Raw genomic sequence first — 13,070 nt, 5'->3', positions numbered from 1 at the left:
TTTGTGATTGCGTTTCTCCTCCCTTACGAGTTAGTCGTTTGATACAAGTCGAAAGGAGTAATGTTCCACGCAATTAGTACTATAAAGAGCGAAACGGCAGAAATTACATACACACTGATCGTCTCGTTCAATAGCATTAGTTTGCGAACAAGTGTCTTTTGTCACGTTCTATTTAGTTGCCGACGAGAAGGTAGCGTTATGGATTTCTCACCCATTGCTATAAAGCTTACACTTTTGGATTGGATAGATTGTTTCTGCTTTTAACTATGTTATATTAAATATGCCAATAAATTTGAACTTTATCTTATCTCTGTAATCTTCATTTTCTCACTAGCACCTTTCCTGTACTATTCCCATAATACACGAAACTCTCGCTACATTATTCACTTTACCGCAACATGCATAGGAAGAAGACCGAAAAGGAAACACCCAGCAGATATCACAAAGGATATAACCTAACAAACACGAAGATGGTACCCCGCTGGGGGTAGCCACCCACATGATAATCAAACAGCTAAAAAAATTCTACCAAATGTCCAAATTGGACAAATTGTCCAATAAATAAAGTATTGAATAAAAAAGAAGAAAAAAAGAAAATTATTCACTTTACGACATAGTACTATATGTATTCAGCCGTTTTACCAGTAAATTCCGTAATGGTAATACAAACCGAAGATTGTTTCCGAATGTAGACTGGAGCTTTCTAGCATCAGGGACTTTCTTTAAAATTTAGACCGCTTTCTTTGAACAGTATATCGTACACGTGCACTGTTCCGAATGTTTCTAAAGATTAGATGTTTTCGTATAGGTGTAAATGCGGATGAGATATTGAAGCCCGATCCGCTGTTAGTGCACTCCCGAGAAGAAATCGAAAGGCTGAAAAATGCAAACGCGGTGCTGCAAGATAAAGCGAGGGATCTTGAGGAAACTCTCGCCGAGCGAGATTGCTGTGACGATCCCGACGCCACGATCCACTTTCTCAGAGAGAAGATAAGATATCTCAGAGAGGGTTTCGCGCTTGAAAAGAAAGAGTACTGCTCCGCTACTTTCTCCGCTTCGTAGACCTCGTTTAATCGTTTCCGCTATCCCAACGATGAATCGTTGGTAGCAGAACGATATACGTTATTGTCCATATGTATGTGGACGTTTGGTCGATTGCTTAAATAAACTTTGCTCAAATAAATCTACGACTGCAGAAACATACGTCATAGCGTTTCTTGCAAATTTACATTCACCTGAGGGAATCACACCAACATTCTGGTTATATACTAACGTTACGATAATGGAATTTCATATTTTTATTTTAGACATTAATATTCGACATACGTAATTTATAGTAAATTTTAACTAAACCGAGTCTGCAAACTTACATTCCTGATAAAACAAGAGTTGCTTATTTCCTCTTAGGCCTTTTAAAATTCTATTTTATCCATCAAAATGTTTTGTATTTCCAAACCTGATTAATTTTATGACTTCGATGTATCTCGTCTGCCAGAACTATCCATGAAACGAAAATTTTTGAAAATTTGAAAATTTTTTATGGCCTCAGTTGCAGCAAGGTGTCAAAGAAATTTTCTTGCCCTGACAGATTGCGAGACATGATATCGGATTTGAGGTTGAAGCTGGCGCAGACCGAGGAGGACATCAGCTGCCCCGCGATATATCGTTTAAGGGCAAAGCTGCGCGATCTTATGAAAGGTGAAGCGGCTGAACAACAGATTTCCAAAGTTGTGGAGAAATCGATCGAAACCTTGGTGGATCTTTCGAAGAGCTGCGATGATCTGCGTTTGGAAAACGAACGTCTTCTTGCTCAAGTGACAGACTTGCGCGGTGCATTGGTTGATCTCGAAGGAAAGGAAACGCCAGAAACGATATTGCAAACGGCCGAGACAACTACAGTGCCGGAGTATATTGACATTTCAGATTTATTGGATAAGCTGAACAGCTGCGAGGATACCGTGGCTGATCTAAGAAAGCAGTTAGGACAAAGAGACGAGCAGATCGATGCACTGAACAAAGAACTGGAATCGATGATCAGTCGAAAAGGTTTAGAGGAACAGATAGAAGCCATGAAGGAGGAACTTAGGAGGAAAGATGACAAGGTATTACATCTCGATGGTTCTAAACTTGAAGTTAACGTCAGCCGGCGATTCCAAATAAGTTTTTAGATGACGAACCTTCCTCTCTCTATTTCATTCAGAAACCTTGTGTTTCTTTTTCTAACGGTGTATTTCGATTTTAGAGGCAATCGTTTAATGTAAATGGCCATTAAACGATCTGTTCTCTGTACTCATTCCTGTCAAAACAACTTTTTCGTGACAAACTCAAGCCAATGTTCGTAGAAATTAGACCGAGCATCCAGAATGTTCAATGATTAATACCAGTTTTTAGTCTTCGCTTGAATTCGTGACGATGATTTTTGGGCACGCGACAGTAAACATTCAAACGGTTTCTGTCCCGTGGCACGCCACACGCAGACCCTATTCTTCGGCCAAGATGATTACCAGATGTCGATACGTATCCACGGTATATGTTCAGTTAGCCTGAGGACCCGCTATAAATCTCAGGATTTAGTTGGCTAAGGTCCTTCAAACGGACAAACAGTCTTTACCCTAACTAGTCCCTAAATCTATCACCTACTACGGGAAGATACGGGAAATTTGCTTTTCTCACGAACGACGCTTCCCGCTAGCAACCTTCCCTCAAGAGCGGTTAGCATCGTTCTTCAACCACCAACGTAGAAATTAACCAATTAACAGCAACGTCCATTTTCCTCACTTTCCGAACGAAGGTTTTCCTCGACGAATCCGACGATCCCGTGTACCCTTAGACACACCCCATCATAGTTTTCCTTTGCAGCATCACCGTGACGGAGAGGAACATTCTGTCGGGCGATCTCATCGGCGAATTACATAGCGTCTTTACGATCAGTGAATACTTTACGTTTATGACAAAGAGTCCGGGGCTTAGACTCGGAAGGAAAGTACCTTTGCTATCCCGTTGACCGCGGATTCGTTATTGAACCTAAGATCATTGCCATTAGCATCTCGAATTACCACGGTTACTTGTCAAATTCTGTGATAAACATATCGGTACTAGTAAATGTCTTCTCTATTGCATAATAACAATGTCTGAGCCAAATGAGCCAATTCGTTACACGCCCCTAATCATAATTATAAGAGAAACTGACATATATATGTATTTTTAATGAGATTGGAAAATATGATATCAACCGAAACCATGATACCAATTAAAAGACATATAAAAAACTGTAGCTCTTTTTTTAGATCGCAGGACTACTGAACAACCTAAGACAATCAGAAATAGACTTGTTGGGGCTATCTTCTCTGAAATCCGAAGCGGAGAACCTGAAATCAGAGTTACATGATCTGAAATCAGAGAGAACTGAATTACTGAACGAACTAAACAAACTGCGAGAATCACTGAAGGATAGAGACGATCAGATAATAGATTTACTGGAGCAGAGGAACAACTTGGAGAAGGAGTACAAGGATAAGACGGCCGAATTACAGTCAAAACTGGATGAGGCAAATGACGAGATCGATGATTTGAAAGCTGAGATAACCAAACTGAAGAATGAGTTGGAAGAGTGTAAGATGTTAAACGCGAAGCTGGAACAGTGCTGTCTGGAGAAAAACGCAATTTCGGAAAAGCTACACGGCTTCGAAGAGGATTTTGCAGCCGCGAAAGCGATAATAGCGAATCTGGAAAGTGAGGTGGACACTTTAAGGCGAGACAAGGAAAATTTGTCGAACGAACTGGACGAGGCAAGGAAACAGGTGGAGGCGTTCATTGGACGACTGGAGGATGAAAGGGCGGCCAGGACCGCATTGGAGAAGGAACTGGAGAGAAATCGAGATGAGATTGAATTGTTAGAGAGGGAGATATTCGATCTGAAAGGTCAGATCGATGCCGAAAGGAAGGAGAACGGCGAGCTTCGCGAAACGTTAGAAGCATCGGTCGGCGAGAGGGAAAAGTTGAGGGCTCGGTTAGAGCAGCTGGAGAACGAGAACGATGATCTGATGAAAAGGACGAAGGAGCTGGACAATTTGAATAACCAGCTAAGGAACGACCACGATAGCATGAAGCAGGCTTTGGACAATTTGCAAGCAGAGATCAACAAACTGGAGGATGAATTGGCCAAGGCGGAGCAAGAACGGGATGCGTTGTTGAACGAGAATAACGGTGTGAAAAAGCAGCTGGAACAAGCGATGGCGGAGAACGAGAGTCTGACAGGCAAATTGGACGAAGCTGGTAAAGAAGTTAATAAACTGAAACTACAGAGGGACGAGCTACAGAGGAGCCTCGATGGGATCAATCTCGAGAACGATTCACTGAAACGGGATATGAGGGCGTTAAGGGATGACCTTGAGGATTCCAGAAGGCAAGCGGAGGAACTAAAGGCCGCTGGTGACGCGTTAAAAGCGACGGATAAGGATAAGATACTGGAACTTGCAAAGCTGCAAGAACAAGCAGAGAACTGCAAGTTCGAAAATAATCGCTTAACGAAGGAAAATGATGATTTGAAATCTAAAATAATAGAATTGGAAGGAAAGTTGGAGGAGTTGGATAAGTTAAAGGGAATAAATACAGATTTACTGGCTGAAGTAGATCGTTTGAGAAAAGAATTAGAAAAAGCGTTGGAGGACATTGATCAATTGAAATCCGAAATAGGTTCCTTGAAGGATGGACTCGATAATTGTGTGGGCGAGATGCAAAAGCTGAGAGTCGAAAATGGCGAGCTGAAAATACAGAACGAAACCTTGAAGTCTGAGATGCAGGCAATTACCGATCGCTTAATGAAAGACAATGACGATTTAAAAGCGAAAATGTCCGAATTGGAAGAAAAGTTAAGTGAATTGGATAAAATGAGACTAGAAAATGTTGATTTGCTTGATGAAGTAGATCGTTTGAAACAGGAATTGGCAAAAGCCTGGGAAGAAGTCGATCGATTGAAATCCGAAGCAGCATCTCTGAAAAACGCACTCGATAAGTGCGTGGACGAGATGGAAAAGCTGAGAACTGAGAGCGACCAGCTTAAATCGGAGAATCAAGCTTTCAAGTCTGATATTCACGGACTTGATGATCGCTTAACGAAGGAAATCGCCAATCTGAAAGCAAAAAACGCGGAATTGGAAGGAAAATTAGTGGCATTTGATAAATTGAAGTCGGAAAATGAGGATTTACTTGGTGAAGTCGATCGTTTGAGACGTGAATTGGAAAAAGCCTTGGAGGATATGGATCAATTGAAATCTGAGATAGGTTCTTTGAAAAACGGACTGGATAAGTGTGTCGGCGAGATGGATCAGCTGAGAACTGAAAACAGCGGTTTGAAGTCTGAAATTCAGGGAATGAGGGGCGAGGGGGACAGTCTGTCGGCGGAGTTAAATAATCTGAAGAACGAGAATTCTCTTTTGAAAGACGAAAGAGATCGATTGAGCAAGCAATTGAGCGACTGTAAGATGGAAAACGAAAAATTCAGAGCGGAGAAGGCTCACCTGGAAGCTGAAAATGAGAAGCTGAAAGGAGAGATAAACTCGTGCAAGGAAGAGAATGACAAATTAAAGGACGAACTTGGAAAATCACGGGAACAATTGCAGTCATCGAACGACGAATTGAATAAATTAAAGGCTAATCTCGACAGAGCTGAGGAGAAAATTCGATCTCTGGAGCCGCTGATCTCCCGTTTGCACAGTGAAAATGATAAATTGCGTGACGATTTGACGAGTTTGGAGAACGAGGCCAACGATTTCAAAGCAAAATTGGCCCGAGAAACGGCTGACAATGAAAAGATGCAGAACGATCTGAAGATACTGGAGGATCAGGTGCACGATCTAAGTGGGAACCTGGTCAATGCTAGGGCAGAAAATGACACTTTGAAACAGGAAAATCAAAGTCTAAAAGCCAAGTTATTAAATATGGATCATGATCTGTCGAATTTGAAAGCGGAATGTGCGGATCTGAAACGAGAGATTGCTGATCTGAAGAGATTAATCGATGAATCAAAAGAAAAAATTGCTAAACTGGAAGCAGACATAGATCATTGGAAAATGGAGAACTGCAAACTTCAGTTGGACATTGATAAATCGAAAGCTGATCTTGAGAAAGCCTTGAAAGATTTGCTCGAATGCCAGGTAAATTGTGTTGATTTATAAGTAAAGTATTAGCGTACAAAATGCGTATTTCTATCTTGGTATATATTTTTATTATAATATATTATTAAATTTTCCTATTAAATAGAATAAATTATACATACGTATATACGTAATGTACATAAATTTATCAAGTATTTCAGGTATTTTAGCATCGATTTAAATGTTTTAGCGTAAATTTTCATTATAAATATTTGTATCTTTCATACGAGAAATGTCTTCTTTGTTTATCAATTGTAAATTAATTGAAAAGAATTGAAACATCCATTAATCTACGGCTACTGCTTGTTGTATCATTTTCAATGTTCCTAAAGTTGATTAGTTGATATCTAAAACAGGCTTCGAAGAAAGCACTAGAAGCAGAGATGTACCGCCTGAAGATTGAGAAGGGCGAGCTTGACAAGAAGCTTGTCGGTTTAACGTCTCAACTCGAGCAACAGGGAAAAGCGTTCGAAGCAGAAAAATCGGCCAGAGATAAGGGTGATTCAGAAATCACGGCCATGAAGGAGGAACTGAATGCCTTGAAAAAGGAACTAGAAAAATTGAGAACTGACAGCAACAGATACAGAAATGAAATAGAGGAGCTGGGAAGGCAGCTCGCGGTAACAAAAAATGAACTGGAGAAGTGCAAAGAAGAGGTTTCTGTATTAAGAGATGCCAATAACGCTTTAAAGTCTCAATTGGATCCGTTGAAAAGTTTAAAGGACGAATATAATAAGTTGAAGGCTGATTTAGATTCTCTTAAAGAGGAGAACGTGAACCTTCTGCAAGATAGGAAAAATTTCGAAGACGAGTATACTAGGCTGAAAGGAGAAGGCGATGGACAGAAAGCAGAGATCGATAGATTGAGGTCAAACTTGAATGCAGAGGAGGCAGCTGCGGAAAAATTGAGGGCGGATCTTCAAAATTGCCAAACTGAGAACGATAGACTGAAAAAGCAATTAAACGAAGTGAAAAATGAGTTGGATGAACTAACAAAGGGAAACGATCGTATAAAGAACGAGATGGATAAGCTGAAGAAGGCGCTCGCGGACGCGGAAGCAAGGATAAAGTTGCTGGAAAGTGAGCTATCCGATTTGTTAGACGAGAAAAAAGAATTGGTCAACGAACTGTATCGTTTCCGCGAACAGCTAAACAATCGTACAACCGAGCTAGAAGAGCAGATGGCCACGAAAGATGCGGCCAAGAAGGAATTGGCCGACATGAAGGATGAGCTGACCGCTCTAAAAGCGGCGTTGGATAAGGTTCGCAGCGAAAACGATAAGCTGAGGAACGAGAACGAAAAGGTGAATGTGGAATTAACCAAGTTGAACGGGCAATTAGAAACTCTGAAGGAGGATAATGCGAAGCTGGGAAACGAAAACGCGAATCTGAAGAACGAAAACGCGAATCTAAAGAACGACAATGCGAAATTGGCGGCGGAGTTAACTGGGACGAAAAACAAATTGGCAGAAGCGGAGAAACAGCTGAACGATCTAGAGAAAGAAAACGACGACTTGAATAACAAAATAGCTGATCTCGAGAACACAGTGAACGAGCTCGAACCTTTGAAGAAACAATTAGAAGATGCTAAGAAAGAAGTGGATAGGCTGAGGCCAGAGCTAGATAGATTGAAATCAGAGAATGCAGAACTGCAAAACAATTTAAATGACGCCATAGAGGAATCGAATAGGTTAAGAAATGATTTGGACAAATTAAAAAGCGATTACGACAAATCAAGGTCTGAATTAGCTGACCTGAAGGAGGAGAGAGATAGTCAGAGAGAACGGAACGCAGAATTGGAGAAAGAATTAGGGAAAATAAGGAAAGAGAGTGCGAATCTGAAGGGCGAGTTAGCCGATTGTCAAGCGGAGAACGAAAGATTGCGTAATGGATTGACAGATTTGAAGTCGCAAAATGCAAAACTGCAGGACGATTTAAACAAGGCGAAGAACGAAGCGAATAAATTAAAAGCCGATTTGGATAAATTGAAAAGCGATTATGGTGAATTGCGGTCGGAATTAGGTAAACTAAGGGATGAGAAGAATAGGCACAAAGAACGCGATACTGCGTTGGCCACGGATCTGGATAAATTGAAGAAAGAGAATGACGAGTTAAAAGATGGGAATGAGAAACTGAAAAGCCAGTTATTCGATTGCCAAGAGGAGAGAGAAAGGCTGCGCAAGGAATTGGGAAAGCTGGAAAGAGAAAATGCAAAATTGAAAGAAGGTATGATAATTATCCTTTCAATTTGTTTGGAATCCAAATTAGAAGGGCAAGTGCTTGATCTTTAGTTCAACAACTCTGCAACTCTGGGTTCACTTTTTTAACTCAGTCAACATCTCTTCATTCTCTGTATCTACTTTTGATCAACTCAACTAATATATATACATATATATATATAACATACATATATAACATACATATATAATATATATACATATATATATGTATACGCAACGAGCGTTATCATCTTGTCTACAAGTTGTTGAATAAAGAGTGAATTATAACCTGTTACCTCAGCGTTATAATTAAATTCAATCACCTCTATTATCCTAAACGAAATAGGGCATCGAACATTTTCGTGGCGTCGATTGTACAATCGTAACGGGAATTTACGACTCTCGTTGACGCGCTTTCTCGACATCGCGTCTCTCCGCGAACGGTCGTAACACTATGTATATTAGATATTTCCTTTTTACGAAACGAAATATATATATAAAGTATTTTTAATGAAATGAATTTTGTGTAGTGAAAAAGGTGGAGCCCAAGGAAACGGAGATGGACAAAGATATTTTGGATGACTGCGGTGATTTCATAAAGGCGAATGAATTATTGGGGAAGAAATTTAAAAAACAGAATGAAGGTAAAAATTACATTAACTTTTTTAGGAATAAAGAACGGCGAAAGTTCCGAAGACTGATTTTTATCGTTTTATTGCTTGTTACAACCGCAAATTCATGATTAAAGCAACTGTTATTAACGAATGCTACTGAATACGACTATTTAGAATTTTTATTTGGTGCAATTCCTGATCTTAATCTAAACGAGCTTACAATCTTAAACACTTTGCCGATTCTACAATTATTTATAAAGATCTCATTGTCAGTAGCTCACACAAAAGTATGACTATATAATTGAAATAAACCGTATTTGTATTAATACCTCTCAATGGCGTGTATCGTAAATCGTATCGAATTAAATTTACTTGTAAATTTTAAATTTTATTATAAATATTTATAAATACCTAATGTTTATATATTATTATACATACTACGAATAATTCTCCTCGTTCCAACGTTTTAGAGTTTCTATAATTTTAACGATTTACATTTGATAGTATTCATAGTAGTCACAACCTATTAGATCCTTAGTTCTTAAAGTATATTGTATTCCTAATTTGTACGTTAAATTATAAAGCGTAAAATTAAGTAAATTTTGTAACATTTAAAATAGGTGTGCTGCGGATTCGGAATTATATTAGATATTTGGAAGGTAAAGCTACAGAACCGAAAATGGCGGACAGGCCGGAAGAAGAGGCAGAAATTGATCCAGTATTAAGGAAAGACATTGCAGATCTGTTGAAGAAATCTCACGATTTATCTAATGATATCTATCAAACGGAACAGGAAATAACAAATCTTGGAGTATGTATAACATATGCGATAGATAGGTATATTAAAGAAGCTTTATATTTGAAATATTTTAAGTCGTTTATTTCGAAAGACCAACATGTAACGTATTCAACAAGGCAATTGATTGATTTATTGATAACGTATCAAGTGATTGTTTCTGTGTTTTTGAATAATTTCCTACTGAATCAGTTTTCGAAATTTCTTCCGTTTAAAACTATTTTGACAACTAATAAAGGTAAGAACACTAAATGAAATGTTATGTTATTATTTTAAAGCTTTTAAGTATAAAAAACTGTGACTATTGATAAATGATAAACGACTTTACATTTCTTCTATCATAATCAGGTATATTCGTTTTATTGAAATAGTCTGCCTAATAATATCTATTTTTTGGTCTTTTTCCCTAATACTTAAAAATGTATAAGAGCATAAATATTTATAGTATATTTAAATATTTAAATAAAATATGATTCTTAATAATAAAGACACTTAATAACAGTATTTATTATCAATTAGACGTAGCTTTACGGAAAAACTCATATTTATATGTATATGTATTAAATACGATCATTTATTATTTTAATGTAACGCACAGGCTAAACCCGGCGAGGGCATTTTCGATCCTGACAGCTGGCTAAACGTAAGTCCGAAGACGAGATCCATTAGATATACTAGCAGAATTTACATACCATTGGAATTTTATTTTTGTATATTTCTAATGGCCGAATGACTCTATGTTAATCGGGACTTGGCACTAGCTACAATTTTTATGCGAAAAAGATTTCCTTAATGAAAGGTGAGAGAAACATATTTACAGATAGATAGATGGATAGATGATTCAAATCTTTGACAAAATAGCTCCCATTTAAAAATGTATCGTCATAAGCTTTCGCGTGAAATGGTTCTAAATTCGAATCCCCAACAAACGTAATAAATTATAACATAAACGTTAATAATTCACGCGTAATTTCTCGTAAGAGAAATTTGAATTTTTTGTTTCCCATTTTACCTGCAAATTTATTGGTATTGATTACATCTTTCGTATCATCAGTTATTAAGAATCGATTCTCTAGCATTATCAAGAATTTCTATAATGAAAAATAATTTAAAAAGCGCTTTATTCATATATATATATATAGAAATGTTTAGAACATATAGATAGGTAGAAATATTTTTTGACGTATACGAATATTGGTGCGTTATTGAATTATGTAATATCGATATAATATTGTATTACCGACGCTGGTTACCGCATGTGAATCTTACTTACTAAGTGAATAAACTTGATACATCTAATAACATCATTCCGTACTCCAGAAATTAATAAATGTCCTACATTCGTCGTTCTATTAAATCGAATGTCCTAAATGTATCTTCAAATTCAAGTAAAAATTTAAATAATATAACTTTAAACAAATTACATTCGTATGAAATGTAACGATAATTGTCAGCTTTATCAATTGAATCTATTCTCTGTGATGAAAATCTTTTAGTTATGTCCATAAAAAAAAAAAACGAAATATTTACGACATTACGTAAATATTTTCCAATCTCTTCCTTTGTTCTTTTTCTTTGCAGTCGTTGACATTGACACAGTTAGCTGAGCTTCACGATAAGATTTGCCAATTGACATTGGACATGGTGCACCAGGACAGCAGGGGAGCGGTGCCGTGCGATGGTTATGAACCAGCGACTCCGTCAAAGGCGGATTATAATATTTTGAACCAGCGTATAGCTGCTTTGCAGAAACAGATAGCGGAGAAGCAAATGGAGGCAGGCTGGAAGCTTCAGGAACTGAGGAGGGCTCTTCAAAACGAGCAGGCTAACTTGATTCGAATCTCCGATCGGATGAACATTGAGAGAAAACGCAATTTGAACCTTCAGCATAGCATGGACGATTCACCGTAATCCGGTTTTCCTTTAACCTCGTTCATCGTTCGACGATCGTTTTCTCCAAGATATTCCACGGATGAGAAGAATTATATTCCCTCGGTTGTCGAAGCTAATGAATTTAACGAATGCATAGTGAACTATAAGATCAACAGATCGTACAAGACCGTACAAGATCAATATAGGTCCTGAAATTGTGCTATCCATGATACGTCTGTTTCTTATTCAGTAAGTTCAGCCGATGTAAGTATATGTAAATAAAAAGTATGTCGCCACAAAATTAATATTCGAACTTTCTTGTGTGATTTGTTGTTTTCACGTTAGTTCCGTGATAATCTCTAATTGTTCAATGGGTTAAAAATGAAAATTGCCCGACGAAATAGAAAGGGGGCCTTGATATTCATAAGAATGCGAACAATGTATTGTAATTTAATCATAATTCTGGCAGTTGAATGCAATTTTAAATTAAAAAAAAAAAAAAAAAAGTTGCTTTGTAATTACATTTCAGGTAAGCATAATCCAAAATATCAGTAATTAATGAAACAAAATTGAGTTACATGTGAGAACAGAACAGAGGGTGGCCTTGCTTGTGTGACAACGACCATACCCAAATCCACGTCATTCCATGCTACTAACGCTACATTTTTCCATTATTTGCTTCGTTGTTAACTGCGAGTTGGAAGCTACACGGTAAATTGCTCGCTTATCACGATCGGATAACGATGACGGCCGACCAGTACTTTTCTTTTTGCCATAATCTTCAACATTTTTCAAGAAATTCTCTGTTACTTTACGACTTCTTCTTATTACTTTCGATATTTTTGCTAACTGATAACTGTTGCTATTTTAGTTCAAGAATTTGCTCTTTTTCAGATTCGTTTAATATTTTTTCGCGTCCTGTACTTACAAATTTATATAATATTGCACCGTTATCTTTACTCGTTGATAGATCATAAACTACTGAGCAATTTCTAAACATACTAACAGTGTGTGCTATCATTTCGTTCTTAGAGTAAAACAATTTTTTTTTTTTTTGTTACACACTAAACCTCATAATATTTTTAATTATTTTCAACGAACCACATATTCTGAGCTCATATCAATGTTTTAATATTATACGTTACAGACGAAAAACTTTACATGCGTCATTGAGAAATTGAAGATAGCACATCTGGGCTATCTCTTTGACGACGAGTGTATGTTATAGTATGTAAAATGATTATAATTAAGATGTAAAATATAAAATAAAAAAGAGATTATAATTAAAGTTATAATTATGAATCCTCATAATTAATATTTTGGGTACCGAATAGTGAAGTAGCAACGGAGAGCCCGAATGCTGGGTTAAATTGATCCACGGAGAAAATCTAGATATACCTATACATCTTGAGGG

At 37.5% G+C, this 13,070-nt stretch overlaps 1 protein-coding gene across 2 annotated transcripts; it reads left to right on the top strand.

Annotated features, from left to right (window-relative positions):
* The first annotated feature begins 1,145 nt into the window (after positions 1-1,145).
* LOC122567406 (major antigen-like) lies at positions 1,146-11,957 on the top strand. Of its 2 annotated transcripts, none has more exons than XR_006316762.1 (7): positions 1,146-2,102; positions 3,288-6,155; positions 6,512-8,381; positions 8,905-9,018; positions 9,609-9,799; positions 10,383-10,583; positions 11,366-11,494. XR_006316762.1 is itself a non-coding variant. In XM_043725855.1 (7 exons), the coding sequence occupies exons 1-7, from the start codon at positions 1,599-1,601 to the stop codon at positions 11,693-11,695; spliced, it is 5,922 nt and encodes a 1,973-aa protein (XP_043581790.1). In that variant the 5' UTR covers positions 1,146-1,598; the 3' UTR covers positions 11,696-11,957. The 2 variants fall into 2 exon arrangements, 1 of the variants encoding a protein (XP_043581790.1); XM_043725855.1 differs by having other exon boundaries at positions 10,383-10,427; positions 11,366-11,957.
* Positions 11,958-13,070: the final 1,113 nt, after the last annotated feature.

This window comes from Bombus pyrosoma, linkage group LG5, assembly GCF_014825855.1.
Source record: "Bombus pyrosoma isolate SC7728 linkage group LG5, ASM1482585v1, whole genome shotgun sequence".
Taxonomy (NCBI): domain Eukaryota; kingdom Metazoa; phylum Arthropoda; class Insecta; order Hymenoptera; family Apidae; genus Bombus; species Bombus pyrosoma.
Note: the sequence above shows the minus strand (reverse complement) of the source record. Positions and strands in the feature narration are given on the sequence as shown.